Here is a 22,326-nt window from a genome sequence, read left to right as displayed (position 1 = left end):
GTAGGAGACATGAATAGAGATGACAAACATGTTGTTCCATCCAGTTCTGTACCGCAGCAGATTCGTCTTCAAGTGGCTCACGGCGGGTCAGGTTTGTGCGGGCCGCGGTCTCTAACCAAACCCGTCCGCGATATATGTAGGCCTTTGCGGGTCGGCAGCCAGACATGTAATTACATACGGACATACGACTTTTGTATGTTTCAGGACATGTTCAGGTTTCTTCATCTGCTTCATGACGCTTCAAGACGCTTCAGTACGTTAGTCAAGTCGAGGATTGAACTGGATCAAGCAAGACGACTTCACTGAAGATTTAGCTGGATCAACACATTTGTGTAGTTACTTTTGTCACTCTCCAAACATATTAACATAACCCATACTTTAGTTTGCGGAATCCATAAATTATACTCATAAATTCATAATCAATGCTTTAGTTTGCTGAATTCAAAAGTAAAAATTCCAAACACCAAATTAAAGCTGCCAAATGCCAATCTCAAAAGTAAATAAAAAGAAAACACTAAATCAAAGTTGTCAAGAACCTATGAGTGTACGTCCGCCAATATACATATATGATAATGCATCTATTAAATTCTAACTAGTTACGATCAGTAGCGGCCCTAGACAGAAGCCATGGAAGCATAAGCTTCCGGCCCTGTAAAAATATATATTTTTTCGGCCAATAATTATATATAATTTCTTGTAGCTTGGTTAAACCATGAAGTGATAGTACAAAAGGTGATAGGTTCAAATCCTCTCAGCATCATTTTGAAATATTACTTTTTTACAGGACCTCAAGTTTTTAACCCATGTTGTTTTGGACTTTGGGCTGGGCTTGGTTACGATTTTCACGTCTTTTCGTGATAAAACATAGCGTGCTTAGAAATTGTTTTCCCTACAATAGTAGATGAGACATATTATATACATAAGAATGGAGATATATATTAGTTAGAAAAAAATTTAGAATTAAAACGGAATAATTTGAATCTTTGACAGGGTATCATATATGTACAGACTTTTGGATTTATTTGTGACTAAACGGAAATAATTTGAGGTCTTATATATCGTCATTGATAAGCAATGGACCCCCAAAAAGGGTTGGGTGAAACGTCTTTGTAACTTAAAAGTATTGGTGGCCATTTGGTGTATTGACATGATAACAAGGGACCCCCACGCGCACCAATGGAAATTCATTTTTATTGCTCTGTTCTATATCAACCAATGGTTTCCCATGAAGAAACAAATTGTATACCTAATATAAATTAATAAAAAATGCATGACTATAGTAACCTAAGTAATTAACTTGATTCGAGTTCATATTGGACTATCAAATTTGGTAGTTTCTAGGTGATGATTTTTTCGATTTCCATACTATTTATTTTGGGGATAACCTTTCACAACTAACACGCCAAAATTGTAAGAAAGTGTATTCAACTAAAATTTTAAAGAGGTTTATAATAAAATAACAAATTTACTATTATTCAAACATAATATATATATATATATATATATTAATTCAGTTTTGAACTTGATATTTGATAATCTATTTTGAAATCTATTGTTATTAAATATTCATTATGTTTTGGTACTTTTATTAAGAAAACATATTAAAGTTTAATTATAAAGTATTATTTTATGATTAATTATTTCTAATAATTTAGCCAATCAAAATTTAATAAACATAATTAGTTTTCGAATTTTACTATTATTGTCTAACAAAAAAGCGTAAAAAATGTACAAAATGTATCGTTTTGAAGTATTTTTTTTGTAAAACATTTGAAATTGAAAGTATATTTTAAATTGTGTACTTTAGGATTATTGTAGTCAGTTTAAAATTTGTGCTGAGTTCCTTAGGCCCTGATTGACAGAGCATTAGCATTAGCAGTAGCAGTATGTTATAGAACCAATATGCTGCAGGAGCTGTATGCTTTTGCTAAACTGTTTAATAGGATGATTGGTATATCAGTATGAATATGTTATTTAAAATTATTATAAAAATTAATATATAATATATTTTATTTTTAATTAATATATTAATATATTATTTTTAATGAATATATATATATATATATATATATAAATATATTAACATATAAAATTAAAAAGATATAAAATTAATTTATTTTATTTAAAAATTTAAAAATTATGTTTATATCGAAAATATTATTTAAAAATAAAATTTTTTATTAAAATATCTATATTTTAAAATAATATTTTCACTTTTAAAATAAATTAAATATATAAATTAAATTATATATTTTAAATGTGAAAAACTATTTAAAAATAATTTTATTATAAATTAATTTTAGAAATCAAAATTTTATTTTTGGGATATAAAAATAATTTTTTGATATTATAAAATAAAATAAAAGAATTAATTATATATTTTCCTTAATTTTATAAATTATGTATGCAAATGCTCTTCTAAAAGCTTCAATGTGAGAGCATTGGCAAAAGAGCATTTGCATTTAGTAAATGCTTTTCTAACAATTGTTGATTGAATAATGTAGAGCATAATGCTAATGCTCTACCAATCTAGGCCTTAGTTTAATCATCTAAGAAGTTACAAAAAATCAAATCGCCCTCATTTTAAATTATAGATTGAATGGCCTCTAAGAGCCAACCCAAAATCTACGTAGGTTAGCTTACACTTATGATAAAAAAAATGTGTCTACATGCTTTTAGTTATAAAGATTTTTTTTTTAAATAATAATAATAAAAGAGGCTCAAAACAAAATCTACGTAGATTACACTTGAGCAATGCCGGTTCCAATAATAAAAATTTCCACTGAAATTGATAATACTTGAAAACGTGTTTTAAACCCTTACTATTTTTATCATAATTTTTACGAAGACCCAACCAACACCATCCTCCATCCATAGCTTGATGATTTTAATTATCATTTGATTTAGATGGTAATAACTGTAACTCCAACTGAAAACAATTCAAGGCACCGTTCCAAGTTATTTAATATTTATCAATGTTAGTAAATAAACTAAAATTATTTCTGCGACTCATGTTCGTATATATTAAAGTGCTTTTATTCAGAACATGTTGGTAGGGGAAGATCAGAATCCCGTGGGCACACTTTAATCTTAGAAAACAGAATTAAAATAATAAAGTTTTAGATGTACCTTTTTATTGAAAAAACTATATTATGAAATAAAACTGTTAAAGCTCAATATCCACGATAATAAATATTTTTAACCTGCTAAACTTTAAGACAGAGCAAAACCTCTAATTTAATGGTCTCGTTAATATATAGTCTAGTCGTAATATGATCTTGTTTCAAATGTGATACTCTTTAGGCCTGAGACTTATTATCCGAGATCCGGATTCGATCCGAGATCCGCTCCGGATCCGCTCTGAAAATAGGATATCCAGGGTGTCCGGATCCGAATCCGGATAGTAAAATCTTGGATCCGTGCAAACCGAATCCGGATATCTTAATTTTTAGGTCCGGATATCCGGATCCGGATCCGTATTTTTTAAATACATTAAATTTTTAAATTTATTAATATTTATATTTGATATATTAATATTTATACATGAATTAATCTTATAATATTATATTTTAGTTTTTACAATATTATAAACATATATAAATATATTTATAGATATTTAATTTATGTATTATATTAAAAAATTAGTATTTTTTGTTAAAAAAAATATTTTTAATTATTTTGACGGATCCGGATCCGGCTCCAGATATCCGCGGATAATGGAATATCGAGACGGATATCCGCAACCACGAATCCGGATCCGGATATTAAATCCACGGATCCAGATCCGGATCCGGATACCCTAAATTTCCCGGATATCCGGATCCGTCCCAGGGCTAATACTCTTTACCCTACTATAGTGTAATTTCCAAACCAAAATCTCAACCCAGAAAAAGAAAAGTAGTATTTTATATGTCTAACGATGACATCAAAAGGTAGACATTTTGTCCTCCAATCACTTTGTTTCTTTCCAATAGTAGTGTCACTATTAACACACCTTGCACTATATGTAGAAATGATTAAAATGTGTATTATTTTGTTTTCTCCAAAAACTGAATTATTTTGCTTCTGAAAGTTACCCTCGGTTTTGTTTTGAAGTGGATTCAGAATTATTCAATGTAAAAGATTGAGCTTTATTGGAATTACCATCGACTAATATTGTTTTCTTAAACAAAAAGCCTACAACATTAATTTCTTTTTGACCAACTAATATTAAATTCTTCTGAGAAAGTTAGTTAACACAAATAATCATATCTTAAAATTAAAAGTAGTGTCGCGTGTTCTTTTCTAGTCCTGTTTTCTGTTGAATATAGTAACTTAGTTTTTATCAAAATAAAAAACAACTTAACATTTTCAAAAAGGTAAGCATAAGGGCCATTGCGTTTATAAAAAAAGTGTAGATCCAAGGCAAATATCTCTCAATATTTAAATAATATTAACCAAATTATCAGAGTAATTAACTAATATGGATCAACATCGAACTAGACAGGATCGAAGATTAATATAGATATGTGAACATTATAGTTATACTACTTAAACCATTTTAAACGTGTTATATGTTTTTTTCACGTAACGCTGATGGGTCTAATATTCGATTCGGTAGTCTGAAGAGACGCAAGCTTCAGATCAAGATCAAGTCCAACTGAGTTACCCGACTCGGATACTTCCGGAGCTTGATATCCAAGACAAGGATTGACTGATCCTTGTTTCCAAACAACATCTGTGGTCGACCCAAAATGATCATTACATGGAATGGTATTATTTTCTTCAACGTTGCCGGCGAAAACCTGTTGAACATATAGATTGACAAACAATTTTATAACTCATTAAGAAGCCATATGTTCATGTGCACTTATTATTAGAGCTTAATTTAATGTAAAACTCGACTTTTTGTTTATCAAATATTGACATTTAGTATGTAAAATAAATAGGAATTCTTTTTTTCTTTTGAGAAAAAATAAATAGGAATTCCTTTTACTAAAGCAGTATAAATTTTCTTTTAAAATCTTTGAAGATGTGACTTTTTCCGTTAAGGAATTTACTTAAAGATTTTTTTTTGCAAAGTTTTTTTTTTAAAATTTCGTACCTAGAGTTAAAATTCTTTTTGTTATGTATAAAAGATTAAAACTTGCCATATCGAAGAGACTGGTGCGGCGTCTCTTGTGATGGAGAGTCGTGGCTTGACGGAGAAAGTATTTTTGAGCATGACTTGCCACTTGTGTCGGAGATTTTGTAACGACAAAGTTTCTAGAGATTCCCCTCCAGTCTCCTTTTCCAAGCTTTTCTAATCCATTTAAAAATGTACGGTGCTCTTCCTCCGTCCATGGAACCCCTACTCATTAAAAAGATATTCATAATCCTATCTAAAAAATAGCCGAGTCTAATGATCAGGTTGTATAGATGCATCATTTTTTGCTTCACAATGAAATTTACACAAATATATTGCATGCTCTTGGCAAAGTTTGAAATCTAGTCTAATCGATTAATTGACATAGGGGAATAGTTGATTATAATACGGCCACATGTCATGTTTTTGTTAAAAAGCGTTTAATTCTATATAAATGATCAACAAGTTGACAAATTTTTTTATATATAATGATATATTCTAAAATTTTAAAATATGTCAAAACCAATCATAATCTAATGGAAAACCCCAAACAAGTATATGTAAATATGTCAAAGTTGTAACCCTTTTTGCGGTCGGGTGTTCTGTGGGTGAGACCGTCCGAGAGATAACCGGCGAAGGAAGAGGAAGAGGTAGAACATGCGGGCAAGCAATCCATGCTAAAGCTTTTCTTCATTGCGGCGGCTAAAAGTGACGACGGTGGAGGAGGAGGAGGTTGCGGAGAAGAGCCTCTAGTGTCTACATGAACACCAAAGAGCCTAATGACTCTTGTTTTGTAAGAAGAACATGTCCTTGAGTTATGTCCTACGTTTCCACAGTTTGAGCATCTTCTGCCCATTGCAATGAATGAGAGAGAGAAGTAGAGATGATGTTGATGAAGAGAGATTTGGGGGTTTATGTAAAATGGTGGATAGCATAGAGAGATAATATGATTGGATAGACCAAGTTTATTTACTGGAGGATTTTACAACTTAGATTATGTAGTCCAAGTTGGTGTTTTCTAAGTTTAGCCAATAAGAAGGCAAGCTCACACTAAAAATCAAAAGGGGAAACATGTCTTTATCAGTGATGTATTAATTATCATAATATGAACTAGGATGTAGATTCTTATATAACATGATATGTGCTCATCAATAAATCTTAATGTATCTTTCACAGTAATCTTTTTTTTATATATAAATCTATATATCTATACTATTATTTGCGAATTAAATTTATTGATTTGTCATTATCTCTTTGATTTTAGCTAATTTTACTTATTTATCATGTTTTTATTAAATTTTAGCTAAATCATTGATTTATTATTTTTTAGATGAGTCACTAATTTATTAATTTAAAAAAATACCCCTTATGAATCTTGTACATAAATAAAAACGAATTTGATTTTAATAATAATAAATTTATATGTTATATCAAAATTTAGTTAGTTTTTCTTATTTGTCATTTTTATTAGGTTTTAGTCTTTTAGATAGGTTATTGATTTACTATTAGTTTCTAACTGATTCACTAATTTATTAATTTAAAAAATACCCTCAATGAATTTTATATATAATTAAAACGTTTTTTTCAATAATATAAAGTTTATATGTTATATTAAATATTAAATAATTGATTATAAAATAATATAATAAAAGGGCCATAATAAAAACATCAAAAATTTAAAAAATAAGATAATTCTTATATATATTGTGTTGCTATCTGAAAACAATATTTTGATTATAAAAGTTAAAAATTAAGATAAAAAAAAACAATTTATAATTAAATATCAGTCAACCAAAAAATTTATATAAAGATATTTCCTAAACTATTTCTAAGATATATATGAGTGTTTTAAAAAACTTAACACAATAATAAGTATATATTTTGATTAAAAAAATATATGACATATATAAATACTTTGATGTTTGATTTATCTATTTTAAAACATAAATAATAACTTATTATGTTGGTTTTAGATTAATAACATAAACTAATAAGTATTCATAGGAAGATTATGTCTGCATTTATGGGCAAAACATCTAGTATATATACTATTATTTGAGAAGTAAATTTGCTGATTTTTCATGTTTTCCTTAATTTTAGGTTTAGTCATATTTTACAATCAATTATTAATATTAATAAATAATTTTATTGATTTAGCTGATAATTTATCATTATCTTGAGAATAACTAAAAAAAATCGAATGATAATATCATAGTTAATAGTTTTATAATATATTTCTTGGAGTCCAAGCTTGTATTTGTAGATGAATGATCTATAATAGTTTTGTTTGTGGTATGTTTTGTGAATTGCATGTGCATTCCTTTAGTTGTGATTTTTTTTGTAAAATTTGAAAAGATATTAATGAAACTTTTTGGTAAATATGTTCACTTTCCACAATATTATCTTGCCAAAATTACTTGACATAATTGAAGTTATTGATTCAACTTCAATAGCAAAACACAATAATACAAAAAATTAATCAAATTTATTATAACTAAGGGATAAGAATTCTCAAGAAAACTTAGGTGATGATTGTTTGGGTGGTTTTTAGATTTTAGATTTTAGATTTTAGATTTTGGTTTTTGGCTTTTAGATTTTAATTTTTAGATTTTGGATTTTATTTTATGGTTTTTGATTCTGCAGTAGATTTTTGTTTTTAGAAAAACATGAATGGTGATTTTGGTTTTTAGATTTTGGTTTTTGTTTAAAAAATAATAACAATTAAATTTTTGGATTTTGATCTTGATTTTGCTTGTAGTTTTATTTTTAAGAAAAAGTTGGCTAATGATTTTTTAATTTTAATTTTTAAATATGTAATTAATTATTTTTGCTTGAAGTTGAAATAATAATTAATAACAAAATATTACTACACACATCAAATATTACATACCTACGATGACTTACATGGCAGTCGTCTAGGTATAACAAAATATTGATTTTTTAATTTTATACTGGACGACTTATGTGTAAGTCGTTCAGGAAAAGTCAAATTTCTGACATAATCCGGTCAAACGCAAAACTAACTCGTTTACCCTAGACGACTTCCATGTGAGATAACTTGTTTAGCACACATATATCTTTTCCAAGCACCCAGAATCCCAAACAAAAGTGACCCACGAAGAATCAGCTTCAACGCCTCATTAAACCATAAAAATTTTAGAATCAAAATCTTGAGTTTTTTTGGATGAATATGGAAATAAAGTGAAAGAGATGTTGTTTTTAGTTCATAAGAATTGCGAAAGAATGAGTGTAAGTCGATTTGAGGTGCATTAAGAGCTTCAGATTGGTTGTTCATGGTGGTTGGTGTATTGATGTCAATGACAATCTTGTAAATACTTGAAGATGATGAGGTTGAGAGAGTAAAAACGTCATTTTTGGAAAAAAGAACTAATGGCATTTTCGTGAATAATATGAACTTGTGGGTGAATAGGGCAAAAGAAAAATTCAAAAAAATATGGGTTAGTTCTAGGGTTGAATTTGAATTTTGAGTCAAATTTGCAAATAGACCTAAAATATTTACTTTAGTAATATAAATTATTTTATATATGTTTATAATAGATTTCATTTAGTAATATTATACCGATTATATATACATATAAGAATTATTTTATTTTTTTAAATTTTGGATGTTTATATATATATATATCACATAATATATAATTACCCCTAAATTAAAAACGAATTTTATTACTTTTATAATCATGATTATCTAAAAATATTCTATATCATGTTATCCAAAAATATTTTACATTATAATATTTTAAAATAAAATATAAATCTATGTATGTAGTTTTATGTATATATGAGTGTGCTCAAGTTTATTTTACGTAATAAAAGGTGCTTTATCAAAATATAAAAGTTATTGTATATAAATATTTAATATTTAATTAATTAGTAAATTTCTTGTTTTCCATAATTTTAGTTTTAGTCATATTTCATGATCAGTTATATCTTAATAGATAATTTGAATGATTTAACTGATAATTTATCATTATGTTGAGAATAATTAAAAAAATCTAATGATAATATCATAGTTATTTACTTTAGTAATATTAAAATATTATATACTTCTTTATATTACATTTGGGTTAGTAATATTAAAAAGATTTTATTTTAATATAGATTTCACATTTATACTATTATTTGAGAAGTAAATTTGCTGATTTGTCATGATTTCCATGATTTTAAGTAATTTTTATTATTTATCATATTTTTAATAATTTTAGTTGATAATTTTTCTTAGTTTTCTTATTTTGTTTATTTTGTTTATTTTAAAATAATTTTAATTGGTAATTATAAGATTTTGCTCATTTGTTAACTTTTTCATGATTTTAAGTTATTTTGCTTATTTATCATATTTTTAATAATTTTAGTTGATAATTTTGATAATTTTGTTTATTTTGTTTATTTTAAAATAATTTCAATTGAAAATTATAAGATTTTGCTCATTTGTTAACTTTTTCATGATTTTAAATTATTTTGCTTATGTAGCATATTTTTTATTATTTTAGTTGGAAATTTTCTTATTTGGCTTATTTATCATATTTTAAAATAATTTTAGATTAACTTATTAAATTGGTTAATCAATATTATTATAACTTTGTAACTTTCACGAGTTATGCTAGAATTTTTATCATTCTATTAGTTAGAATTTTTATCATTCTATTAGTAAGTGATATTTATCGTAGGCTGTTTTAAAAAAAATCGTAGGCTCTTATATTTTATAATGTACAAACTAGGTGATTTTTCCGTGCTAATGCACAGATATAAATATTTATAAAGTAAATATACTATAATAATTGGTAGATATTTTACTTTTATTTTAAATTAATTTATAATTACTTTGAATTTTAAATGAATTTATAATTATTTTTAATTTTAAATTAATTTATAATTTGTATTTATAATTTATATTTATAGTTTATATTAATAATATTATATTACTTTAGTTAGACTTATAATATTAGATATGTTATATCTAGTCGTTTTGTTGTTCTTAAAGTCAATTTAGTTATTATTTAGGTATATTAGATTGCATCTATTTCTCTGAATTCAACTATAATATTTTTATTTTACATACATTAAAATTTTGATTAATTTTATTATTTGCATTTAGGCTGGTTGTTGTCCGAGATATGCAAATATATTTTAGAAAAATTATGTATAACTTAAGATATATTATGCTTAGAGAAAAATAAAAGATAAACCAAATTGTCTGATTTCAGATTACATAAATTAATATAACGATAATATTCTGAAGTCTCATGCATAAATACAAATTTTACAAAAGAACTAAATTGTAGCGGTTGGTTAATACTTTATTTTCATTTTTAATATATTTTGAGTAATCGTATAATTTATATTTACAAAATAAATAAATTATTATTATAAATTTATTTATTCTCATTGTAAGTAAATGTTTGATTTTAGATATAAGTTGGATTATTTGAGTCACTCATGTTGTGAATATATTGGGTTATATATATTCTTTAAAATTCAAACTTAAGTATAATTATTTTTGATTATAGTTAAGTCAAATAAAATTAGTTTTATTTATCGCTTCAATATGCATATATTTTCATTATATTTATCAAATTATATGTTGATGTTTTAAAAATATTAGAAAATGAAGTGATATTCAATAGGAATTTACATACATAAATAACTGATAAAATTTTGGAAACTCATGAACACATATCAATATTTACAATAATTAAAATATTTTATAAATTCTAAATATTTTTATGGTTTAGATTTATTGAATGGTAAACATAAACTTATTTTAAATAATACTAAAACTGAGAATTAGATTTTCTTGGGTATTTTAATTATGATTAGATTAAGTTCCACAAACATAAAACCATAAAATCAAAAAGCAAACTAAATATTGCGAAAACGAATAATTCTAATAATGATAAATATGATATATATACCTCCTTAAAGTATATAATACATGCAATTTTCAAAATATTTTTAATTATTTGATCAAACGATATTTATTGTTAAAATATTTTATTTATTATTGACTATAATATCTTTCAATTATAGCAAAAAAAAATATGTATATATTAAATTAAATATATATATATATAATATGATTTCTCAAAAACAATCATAAATTTTTTACTTCTTATTTTTAAGAGATATAAAACATTTTAATAATGATAAAATATAATAGTGACTTAGATTAAATAAATATGAAAACAAATAATTTTGAATAATGATAAAATATAATATATCTACCTCGTTAAAGTATACATTGTTATGCTATTTTAAAATATTTTTTTACTATTTGATCAAAAATTTTATTGTTAAAATTTATTTTTTGTTTTTATATCTCTTAAAAATAAGCAGTAAAAACATTTATGATTGTTATTTCATAAATCATATTATATAAGTAAAATTTAATTTATAGATTTTTTCTATAATTGAAAGATATTATAATAAACCAAATATGTGAAAAAATTAAATATTTCAATAATTATAAACTATTTTCAGTCAATTAAACATACATCAGTTTTTATGTTATTATTTTATGTAATCATCTAAGAAAATAAATTGATATATAAAAAAAATATTTCTATGAATTTGAAAATATTGTTTTTGTATTGTTTAAATTATATTTTAAAAGAAATAATATTTCTTTTTCTAGTATCAAGATTATATGTGTGAACTTTTTTTACGATATTACATTATATACAAATATATATTTTTCATCTAAAAAAATATAGATATAAGAAAGCATTTTATTACTTAGAAGTATATTGTGGTGGAGAAAATAATGTTGCTGACAAAAAAAAAGTTTAGAAGTATATTGTATGTTATTTAAAAATATTTTTAAAATGGTATATTACTATTTTGTGAACTTTCCTTTTAATGAAAACATATTATATATACATATATTTTCGTTTTAAATTCATTTTTTAAACTTTATAATTTTTTCTTTTTTTATTGTATATGTTATTTGGAAAAAATAAAAAGGAAACCAAATAAAAAAATCACCAATATATAGTATTTAAATGTAAAATCTTTAATTTATTAAGGATACCTCGGTAATTAACCATCATAAGAATAAACGTGAGTGCGACACATAGGAAACTGACTTATCAAATAAAGTTATAGAGATGCTAATAATTTATTATATTTTATGCTCAATTATAATAATTAATTATATTTTATGCTCAATTATTAATTTAATATATAATTTTAGCAATTTACATGATAATTTATTATTATCTTGAAAATAATTAAAAATTATAACGATCATTTCATAGTTAAACTTATATTATATTTACCTTAGTATTATTGAAATATTATTATATATGTTTATATCATATTTGGTTTACTGATATTAAACGGATTTTATTTTAATATATATCACATAAGGTAGAATGAAACATTTATCTTTTAAAATAAATGTTTTAGGACAATCAAAATTACTTATTGTAATAATTTCTGAAAAGGTGGACAAATAATTCAAAGTATTTATTAATACTATTATTTGCGAAATGATTTTTTCGCTCTCATATTAAATATGTAATGTTTATAGTTACCCTTAATAAATTATCGAGTAAAATATATTTGATATCTTCATTACTAGAAAGATTTTATACATGTTATCCAAAATTACTTTACTTCATAATATTTAAAAATTAATATAAATCCATGTATATAGTTTTGTGTATATATGAATGTTTACAAGTTTATTTTATGTAATAAATGATATTTTATGATAAAATACTTTATCCTATGTATAAAATTAATAATATATCTATTTACATTTTTCTTGTAAACTTATTACGCCCGCAAGTGCAGGCAAAACACGTTGTAATATATAATTAACCATAAATTTAAAACAAATTTCATTAGTTTTAAAATCATCATTATCTAAAATTATTCTATATTATGTTATCCAAAAATATTTTAAATCATAATATTTTTAAAATATATATAAATCCATGTATATAGTTTTATGTGTACGTATATAAATGTTTTCAAGTTTATATTACGTAATAAAAGATATTTTATCAAAATAAAAAGTTAATTGTATATAAATTTTTAATATTTAATTTATTAAAAATATTTCAAAAAAATAAAAATAATTTATTCTAATGGGTTTTGAATTGATAATATATCTATTTATAATTTTTTGTAAAATTATTAAGCCCGCAATTGCAGTCAAAATACCTAGTATATACGTATATAACTTTGGTATTTATGTTTTATAGAATCTGTGATTTGAAGAACGATGTATAAGTTATCAATAACGGAGTGAACAAAAAAAGCTATAATGAGAATGGAATCTACATGTATTTATATACTATCATAAAGGTCCATATCTTTCTGCAAAAGAAATGTAGCTTTGTGGTTGAGAGGGAGGAGACTTGGATCCTCCAATAGTTTTGGGGAGGTGGGTAGTTGGATAACCTAATAAAATGAGGAAAATAAAATAAATAAAACTATAATAATTTCCTCTTTTTTTTTTTGTAAATTAGAAACGACAAAAGGGCCTTATTTATTTGAAAAAAACACGTAATATATATTTATAGGTTTTGTTCGATAGAATATACTAATTTGGATCTTATGTTTCTCCAGTATATTAGTTGGACGGAAGAGTCATCAATATATATACTTTTATTTTACCAATTTGCTTGATATTATCAAATATTATAATCGATAATGGTTAGTCGACAAAGCACAACTACCCAACATGCATTTACTATTATATTATGGTTAGAACTTAGAATTTCTCCGCAGTATGGAGATTCTATTGTTAAGTTAGGAATGCCGAGTTAGTAGTTAGTATTGGAGGACAATGATTCATATTTGATCATAGAATAATCTTTTAATGTCGATTCCATCTTTCACATACTGTATATAGTATGCATACTTTTATTTGACCAAAAAGAAAGTATGAATACTTTAACGGGGATTCATATTCATCTTTAAATAATCTATTAATCGTGACAAGAAATATACACTAACTGATCAATTATAGCGTTATATCCTACATCGATTCTATATGGTTTAGATACTTAATGTGGATTCATATTGATCCTATACGAATCTTTTGATGTTGATTTTATCCAACGAACATATAATATGATTATATGATATGATGGGGGTTCATGTTGATAATATAATAATCTATGAATGCTGATTCATTTACTTTTGTCAAATATTAATGTTGATTCATATGGGGACAATAGTGGGGATTCATGATTTATCATATCCGATTTATGTTGCCAGCATATAATTCGGTTACTTAAATTCTACAATTAATGAAATTTGATCTTAGTAAGAAGTTGTCTTCTTAGGCTACAACAATTCAGAAGGTTGGGGATCATGATTTATCATAACATATACCATTCATGTTGATCAGATCAGAAGGGGTCTGATTTCAACGAGATCAGAAGAGATGGAGACCCATAACTCAAAATCATCGTTTTTGTTTTGTGCCCAACAAGTAACTAGATGATTTTACCAAGATTAAAGAGTTCATGATATTAAATTAGACGAGTTTTCAATTTAAAACCAATTGGTGATAAATTGATTAGTTCATATATTTTATATTATTTATGACGACTTTGTCTCTAATACAGGAAAGGACTTTTTTTATAAGAATTATTTTGGCTTGATTGGCAAAACTGGAGATACTAACTCGAATTTGTAGCAACCCTAATGTGAATTTACTCAGTTATATATATTTACTGTACTGGAGCACTAACATCTATAAATCTGTAGATCTGTTCCGTGTTTAAAAAAGACAGTAGATCTGTTCTATTGCATACGTTTGAGTTTCTCCTGTAATCTTTACACATATTTTAGGACACTAATTTGTGTATAAAAAAGCGTAAGTAATAGGGAACCACATAAATATATGGACTACCCTCGGATTGATGTAGTTTCATTTATTGCTAACGCTATCATACAAGGGGATGTATTTCTATGACCTATCGCTACGTACAGCCAAAAACCTGGTGAGTGGAGGTAAATATTCTGCGGTTACGAGACGGATTCTACGGCTATTTTATGTTTAGAGAAGGTCTTAGATTTTGTTCGTAAGCAAAATATATATTTATATCGTCGAAAGGCAACCTCTAAAAAGTAAAAAATAGATAAAATAATATCCACCTAATAAGAATAAAACCCACAGTAATTCAAATAGTCACGTGTCATAGTTATTACTTTCAGAAAAAAAAGAGAAGAAAAAAAGCCAAACCAATAAAAAGAACAAAAAAAAAAGACGAAACCAAAACCAAACCAACCAAGTCTTTGCAACTACTCAGAGTGTATGTTGCATTAAGGCCACCATTTGTTTTTGCAGCTGCATAAGCATTTTTCGATTCTCCTGCACCACCGACAACACTTCTCCTTGTCTCTCCATGGATGCCACTTGGCATTGAGTGATCTCATTCAAAGAATATAATATTTCAGCTTCTTCTTGAAGACTTTCTTCCACATCAACACTGTCAGCAACTGATTCTTCCAAAGAGTACTCTTGAACCTGTCTCATAATATTGTATTCATGAACTAGCAAACAATCGATAAGGATACTAATCGAAAGTGTTTCCGCAATATCCACCAAGACTTTATCAAATTTTGAAGGTAATGAGGATATAATCTTCTTCACCAATTCTTTATCTTCAACCTTCCACCCACACGACTTCATACGAAACACAAGCTCCATTAGTTTTCCAGTGAATTCATGAATCGTTTCCGAATCCATCATTGTCATATCCTTGTACTCTTTCTGGAGATCAGATAGCTTTCTAGCTTGAAATATAGGACCACCTACTGATTTCACTAACAGAATTTCCCATGCTTCCTTTGATGATGTAGCAAAAGCTATCCATGGAAGAATCTCATGGCTTAATGCAGTTTGGATTAAATAAAGTGCGTTTACGTCTTTTGCTTCCATATATTGTTTCCAACATGCTGAATAGTAATCAGCAGCTGATGATGCATAACATTCTCCATCGAATTCATTCGATGACCATGAACTCTCACGCAGCGGTTCTTGCTGAGTTCCTGTCTCCACGACGTCCCATAGATCGATAGTCTTCAAAAACGTTTTCATTTTTAAACTCCAACATTCATAATGACTCCCATCAAATAGTGGAACAAAAGCCGTCGTCATAATTAAGGCCCTGATAAACTTTACAATAAAAAAAACTTGCAATTAGTAAGCCTGAATCAAAAATCATATATATAATTTCAGCAAAAAATATCCAATTATTTCCCAACTAAATAGAAAAGGGATTATTCAAGGAACAATTTTGTAAGAAACTTATAACTTAAATTATTCCACACCATAAATCAAGCACTGACAAATCTGAACTCAAAAGGTAAGAGGAACCAAATACAAACACTAAACTGGAGAGGCCTACATCTCTTAATTCTTCATATAAATTCAAACATATGCATGTATACTAGATCAAAAGAAAGTTCTATCTTTCTTTACAAAAAAAAAAAATCTAATTTCAAATTATGTCAATAGATACACATACATATATCAAATAAATACGATTTGTGAACATGACAACAAAGGACTTACGAAGAAATCGATGGCATACCTTGTATAATTTTTTTGGGAACCAAAAACCACAAGCCAGACTATTACGAGGAGAGCTGCTTTATTTTTTTTTTTTCTTTTGCACAACGTGATGAAAAGGAAAAATGTCTGAAATAGAAGTAGATAATTATCAAGGGATATTTAAAGATTGTATAATTAGTTTGGATTTTATTGTTTAGGATTTGTTGAGATTTAAGTAACTGTTTTAATACAGGGTCGGTGACTAAACCAAAAACGTTTTGGGATGGATCATAAATTATATTATCGTTCGAGTGAGTTTGATTAAGTTAAATCACACAATAAAGTTTTCATAGAAATAGTTATGAAATAAATTTTAATTATAGACGAAAACCAAGTAGGAACAAATATGAAATCAATGCTTTAATTTTAGAGAGCTATAGTTGTGAGTTACAGTGATTCTTTGAACAATAACACTAGGCCTGGGCATAATATCTATAACCCGAAATTCGAACCGAACCCGAACCAAAAAATCCGATCAGTATCCGATCTGAAATGTAAAAAATATCTAAATGGGTCTTGTAAGGTGGTACAAAACATATCCGAACCCGAAGTGTTATTAACCGAACCCGAACGGGTAACCCGAAAAAACGAAAAAACCAAAATATCCGAAAAGATATCCGAAAAAACCGATCCTAATGTCCAAAATTATATGAAACATGAATATATACTTCAAATATTCAATTTCATATTTAATTTGATATGTTATCTAACAATGAGTATTTAAAATATAAATAACTACCTTAAATACTTAATTATATATATATATATATATATATATATATATATATATCTTATGTTTTATTTTTTAATTTTAGATTTTATTTCGGGTATATCCGAACAAATCCAATATAACCCGAATCCGAATGATATATGATTACTTTATGGGTTCTATGATGTGATACAAAGCCGACCCAAACCCGATGTGGTATATCTGAACCCGATCCGTACTTGCAAATTTACTAGAATAGGACCTAGGATATGTTATAAAAAAGAACCGAAATTCGAAAAACTCGATCCGAACGCTACCGGGTACCCGAACGTCTAAGCCTAAATAACACGTGTATGGTCCTGCATGCTTCTTTGAAATCCTATTATAATCTTTTTTTAAAGATTTGTTTTTTTGACAAACTTGATTTTTGGTAAAACAAGCCAACCCGTTTTTTAACAACTCAACCTGAATATTTGTAGTTCACAATGTAACATGGTTCGACCGTCAATCCTGTTCAGGTTTAAAATTACTGGTTCTAAGTTTTGTACACAAACAAGGATTAAGACCATGCATCAATAACTATCACTTCCAGATGAGAATTAATTAAACGAAACAGACAAATAAATACCCAAGGAAACAAAAACAACGCTTCTCTCCCTCACTCCGTCAATGCCACATGAGTGATCTCATTCGAAGAGTTTAACCTCTCTTTTAAAGAGTTTAGTTCTGCCTGGAGACATTCTCAGTGTCCGATATATCTAAAGATTCATGAACGGTTTAGTATAATAGTCATGAACGGTTTAGTATAATAGTCATCGATAAGATCCAGAGCTGGTCTAGTGCATGCGAAATGAAACATTCGGCTATAGTTCTCAAAACGTCATTAGTTAACATGTATATTATTCGGCCCCTAAATTAATTAAAAGATATACATGATCCTTTAGTAATTGTTTCAAGTCTCATGAATCTTATGACTGATCATGATAAGATCATTAATCAAAAGTGTTTCCGCAACTTCAACTAAGTAACTAACACTTCATCAAACCTTAGAGGCAAAGAAAAATTAATATCATTCACCATTTCTTTATCTTTGTTGGGGTCAAAACCGGTCACGACGGAATCAATGCTTGAAAGTTCCCAGAAAACCAACTCTCGATCAATCCTTGAAAACTAGACATTCCCGGAAAACGGTCAATCAAGTAAAAGACAGTTTTTCGCGGATGCGAACCGAGGAATGTCGAGAAGAGGATCAGTCTGTATGAGGTCTCGATCGTAAGCGAGGACCGTCTCAACCGAGGTCACCTCGCCCCTGGATGAGGACGACCCGCGCCGAGGTCACCTCGCCCATGGGCGAGGACCGACCTCCCGTCCCGAAACCGTGCATCCTCGTCTAAGTTCCCGTAACACAATCCTCGGGCCCTTGGACGCAATACCCATGTCTCGTCTCGCTTAGGATTATCAAAGAAAGACTTCGGGAAAAGTTATAAAAACTTGGTCGTCGAAATGGATTCTTGCCTGCCGTATAAAATGGCTATGGTTAGCTTGAACACCAGTTGCCTTAACTATACGGGGAATTGGAATCCTTTCGGAAAAACCAACGGCTGTTTCTTAGGAAAAATCGTAAAAACGTCTAAGTTCCAAAACGGCCCAAAAGGGGCCTGAACCGCTGCTAAACGGCCACTTACGATTTTAGAACAGGATTGAGCCTAAGGCTGATATGACGGTCTATTTTTTATTCGCAGAAAAAGATAAATGTCAAGTTTCCGAAGATAATCATGAAGGGTGACGAAAAATGGAAAAGCCCGTCTCGCGACGAATCCGGCCCAGGAAAATGTGCAAACCGACCTAGAGAGAGTATATAAGGAGGGCTTAAGGCGAGGAGCAAGAAAGAGCTTTCTCAGAGCAAACTTAATGCTTAGAACAATTTAGGCATTTTTCCGTTTTTACTATCGAGCTGCGACTCGACTAGGTTAGAACTTAGGTGGCTACACTAGCAAATGTACCGACAGCTCTCGTGGCCTAGGATCTTACCTGTTGTTCACGCTCAAACGCGAATTCGGAAATAAGACCTCTTTGTTCTCTTTTCGCTCTTTTACAATTTATTACTTTCGACTCTTTCATATTGATTGTGTTGTGTGTGGCCCAGCAGATAACTGGGACCTTCAGGGAAAGCTTGGTTAGCTTGGCTTTCCTCCGATTAACAAATCTCGACGGTGTGAATTCCGGTTCCCGCAATCTTCAACCTCTCATCCACAAGATTTCATACAAAACTCTGTTTTATTTTTGTCAACGAAGAAAAGAAACCCCAACAATAATTAAGTAAAAATTCAGTTTCACATAATAAAGACATTGCATCAAAATGTAGTTTTTGACTGAGAGTTAAAACAAAATTTTCTAGGAAACGTTAACAAAATCATATTACCTATGTCGAGTTACAAGCTGACAAGATGTTGAAGCCTTAGGCATGCATTTCCACTTCTCGATCAACAGTAGCTCGCTCTCCAGGCCATCAGGTGAAGATACAGAGACCGCAGCGGTTATTAAATAAGGAGCGTTCTGCAGGATGTAAAGAAGGATTTCTCTCTTTTCCTCTCTTCCTGTGTGAAGACTCCATTGAAAAGTTTCTAGATGGAATGAGACACATTCAGGAACCGAGCTCGGGTTACATACCGAAGGTAGTGGATCATTGAACTCTCGGAAACGAGGCAACCTATAAGTAGGCCATGTTAAAGTCATATGTGTCTCCTGAACTCCTGGTTGGAATCTCCAATTCCTCAAACATCTGATGTTCGCTCACTAACTTGACTGAGCCAGGATAGATACTTGCAGTCACTAACCGCTTCGCGTTCCTCAGAATATAAATAGCCACCTCTTTATCAACTTTTGTTCCTCTATAGTCTCTCCAGTCAAAAGTTTTGAGATGTAACAACAAACATTCGGCTGTATCCAACGATCCTTATGATCCACAGCCAACCAATGGTTCTGCGATCAATATATTTCACATGATTGAGAAGTTTTCACAATTTTGGTGTAGGGAAGGAAGTACCAGCACATTCATAAGATGCCAATGAAATTTCTTCTAGAGGTTCCAAATAAGTAATAACTTCCAAATCAGGCAAGAAGAAACAAACACAAATCATGAAACAAACCGGAGAATCAACAAAAAAAAAAACAAGAATCTTGTCTTGCAACGTCATCACGACGACTGTTTAAAGGACATAAAGGTTAGAAGAGAATCTGATGGGAGTGTAATGAAAAGAATTGGAAGAAGATGTGATTATGATCTCAAGTAGAGTGGAAAGAATACGTAGAACATAACCACATCTATGGGATCAGAATGTCTACGAAATTAGTAAAATTAACTATTTAAAATTATAAAATAAACCAAAAACAAAAAAAACAAAAAACAAAAAACCACTTAAAGTTCAACACGAAAGTGGAATTAATCCTCCGCCGTCACCACATTCTCCCCCGCGACAACCACCACCACGACCACTAACCCACCGACACCAACATCACATTCTCGACGACCACCGTCGTCGCTACCACCATTACATCCTCCTCCATCTTTGCCGTTGCCGTCGCAGACATCACCGCCACCAGTGACAATCTCTATCTGCAATAATAAGATTAGTAAGTTTATCCAAAGATAAAACTAAATAACAATCATATAAGCTTTTACCAAAAAAAAAACAATCATATAAGCTAGATAGGTTTAATGATTCATAAATAACAAGTACAGAACAAAAAAATTTGGTATCTAATATGACGTTGTCTATCAAATCAACATCAGGTAGGAGCCAACATACCTCAGTAACGGATCTAGGTTCAAGGGATGAATAATTCCTTTATAAGTTCGAGTTCGTCGTGACCCGTAAGAAGGAGAGAGTGGAAAGAGAAAAGAAAAAGTGCAGCCAAGCCTAAAAAATTGTGAAGCGGCTCTTTGTTTAGAATTAGGTCGTTCACGAGAAAATAAAACCAAAACAACAAAACACACGATCTATATTATAATAGATGAGTTTTTGCTCACTACTCATCGCGTCACGTCAGCGTTTTGTAGGACTTACTTTTAAAAAGTGTGAAAAAATGTCAAGATTATAGCTCGAATCCGGTTTATTGAGATATAAACACCAACATTTATACCACTAAGCTAAATGATACTTTGTACATTGATGGTCGAACCTAATATATATTTATGAAGGTCGGAAGCTCTTGCTTCTTCAGCTTCCTCTGAGGGTCGGGCCTACAAGTGTGTTATGGGTTTCATTTTTAAATGAGATTCATCACGTTATATGAAAAAAAAAAACTCAAGTTTGCAACAATTATAGTTTTTTTCATATTGTAAACTGTTGTTGTTTAACATGAGTTTGGGTTCTTTTCATCAGTGTCTCAAACAAGTTTGAGTTACAGATTGCGCCATGTGTCTGTTCGTAATCTATTTTTTCACCGGTGAACTCTTCATGTCCACATCTTAAATCGGTTGATCATAAATGTTCCTGATTTGTAGCCCCTATATAAACCCTATATATATGATTCTCATCTTTGATGAACCCAATCTGCATCTCCACAAAACTCATTGATTCCTCTTAGATTTAACCAACTTCTAGAAAATGTTTCTCTCTGCCTCTCCAATTCGTCAAACCGGCGTCTCGGCGTCCGTCACTCAACCTTCGAATCTCTCCGTCTTGGTCGTAGTAGTCAGAGCATAGCCTCTGGCTTCCTCGCTTCTGGGATTTCCTGAACTTCAAGAAAGACAGGGAGTTTGTGGGAATTACGGTTCTCTTCCTTGATGAAAAGGTAAGTTAATCTTCGATCTATAACACTTATTTAACATAATTGTTTTAATTTATTTTCTGATTCTTTTTTGAATAATATTATTTTCAGATTCCGTAATTCATGGATTTACTCCCGTCGGAC

General features: G+C 28.7%; 2 protein-coding genes and 1 long non-coding RNA gene across 3 annotated transcripts; all 3 read right to left on the bottom strand.

Annotated features, from left to right (window-relative positions):
* Positions 1-4,398: 4,398 nt before the first annotated feature.
* Positions 4,399-6,161, bottom strand: LOC106432823 (transcription factor MYBS3-like). Its single transcript, XM_013873669.3, has 3 exons — positions 5,687-6,161; positions 5,130-5,329; positions 4,399-4,784 (listed from the first exon to the last, which is right to left on the bottom strand). Exons 1-3 carry the CDS (start codon positions 5,958-5,960, stop codon positions 4,563-4,565), a joined length of 696 nt encoding a protein of 231 aa, XP_013729123.1. The 5' UTR covers positions 5,961-6,161; the 3' UTR covers positions 4,399-4,562.
* Positions 6,162-15,221: 9,060 nt separating this feature from the next.
* Positions 15,222-17,245, bottom strand: LOC111210083. The gene is made up of 2 exons (XM_022710414.2): positions 16,681-17,245; positions 15,222-16,262 (listed from the first exon to the last, which is right to left on the bottom strand). Exon 2 carries the CDS (start codon positions 16,242-16,244, stop codon positions 15,390-15,392), a length of 855 nt encoding a protein of 284 aa, XP_022566135.1. The 5' UTR covers positions 16,245-16,262; positions 16,681-17,245; the 3' UTR covers positions 15,222-15,389.
* Positions 17,246-20,573: 3,328 nt separating this feature from the next.
* On the bottom strand, positions 20,574-21,981 carry LOC106432824. Its single transcript, XR_001286481.3, has 2 exons — positions 21,219-21,981; positions 20,574-21,025 (listed from the first exon to the last, which is right to left on the bottom strand). It is a non-coding gene; the product is annotated as an uncharacterized LOC106432824 (long non-coding RNA).
* Between the last annotated feature and the right edge of the window lie 345 nt (positions 21,982-22,326).

Source organism: Brassica napus, chromosome C9 (assembly GCF_020379485.1).
Source record: "Brassica napus cultivar Da-Ae chromosome C9, Da-Ae, whole genome shotgun sequence".
Lineage (NCBI taxonomy): Eukaryota > Viridiplantae > Streptophyta > Magnoliopsida > Brassicales > Brassicaceae > Brassica > Brassica napus.
This window is presented reverse-complemented; position numbering and strand designations above follow the sequence as displayed.

Bases quoted from the DNA above. Each gene is read 5' to 3' on its own strand.
- LOC106432823 (XM_013873669.3), bottom strand. From the start codon at position 5,960: ATGGGCAGAAGATGCTCAAACTGTGGAAACGTAGGACATAACTCAAGG. The intron at 5,330-5,686 runs GTTACAACTTTG...TTTAATGAGTAG, and splicing joins AACACCCGACCGCAAAAAGG to GGGTTCCATGGACGGAGGAA. The intron at 4,785-5,129 runs GCAAGTTTTAAT...TATGTTCAACAG, and splicing joins GCACCAGTCTCTTCGATATG to GTTTTCGCCGGCAACGTTGA.
- LOC111210083 (XM_022710414.2), bottom strand. From the start codon at position 16,244: ATGACGACGGCTTTTGTTCCACTATTTGATGGGAGTCATTATGAATGT.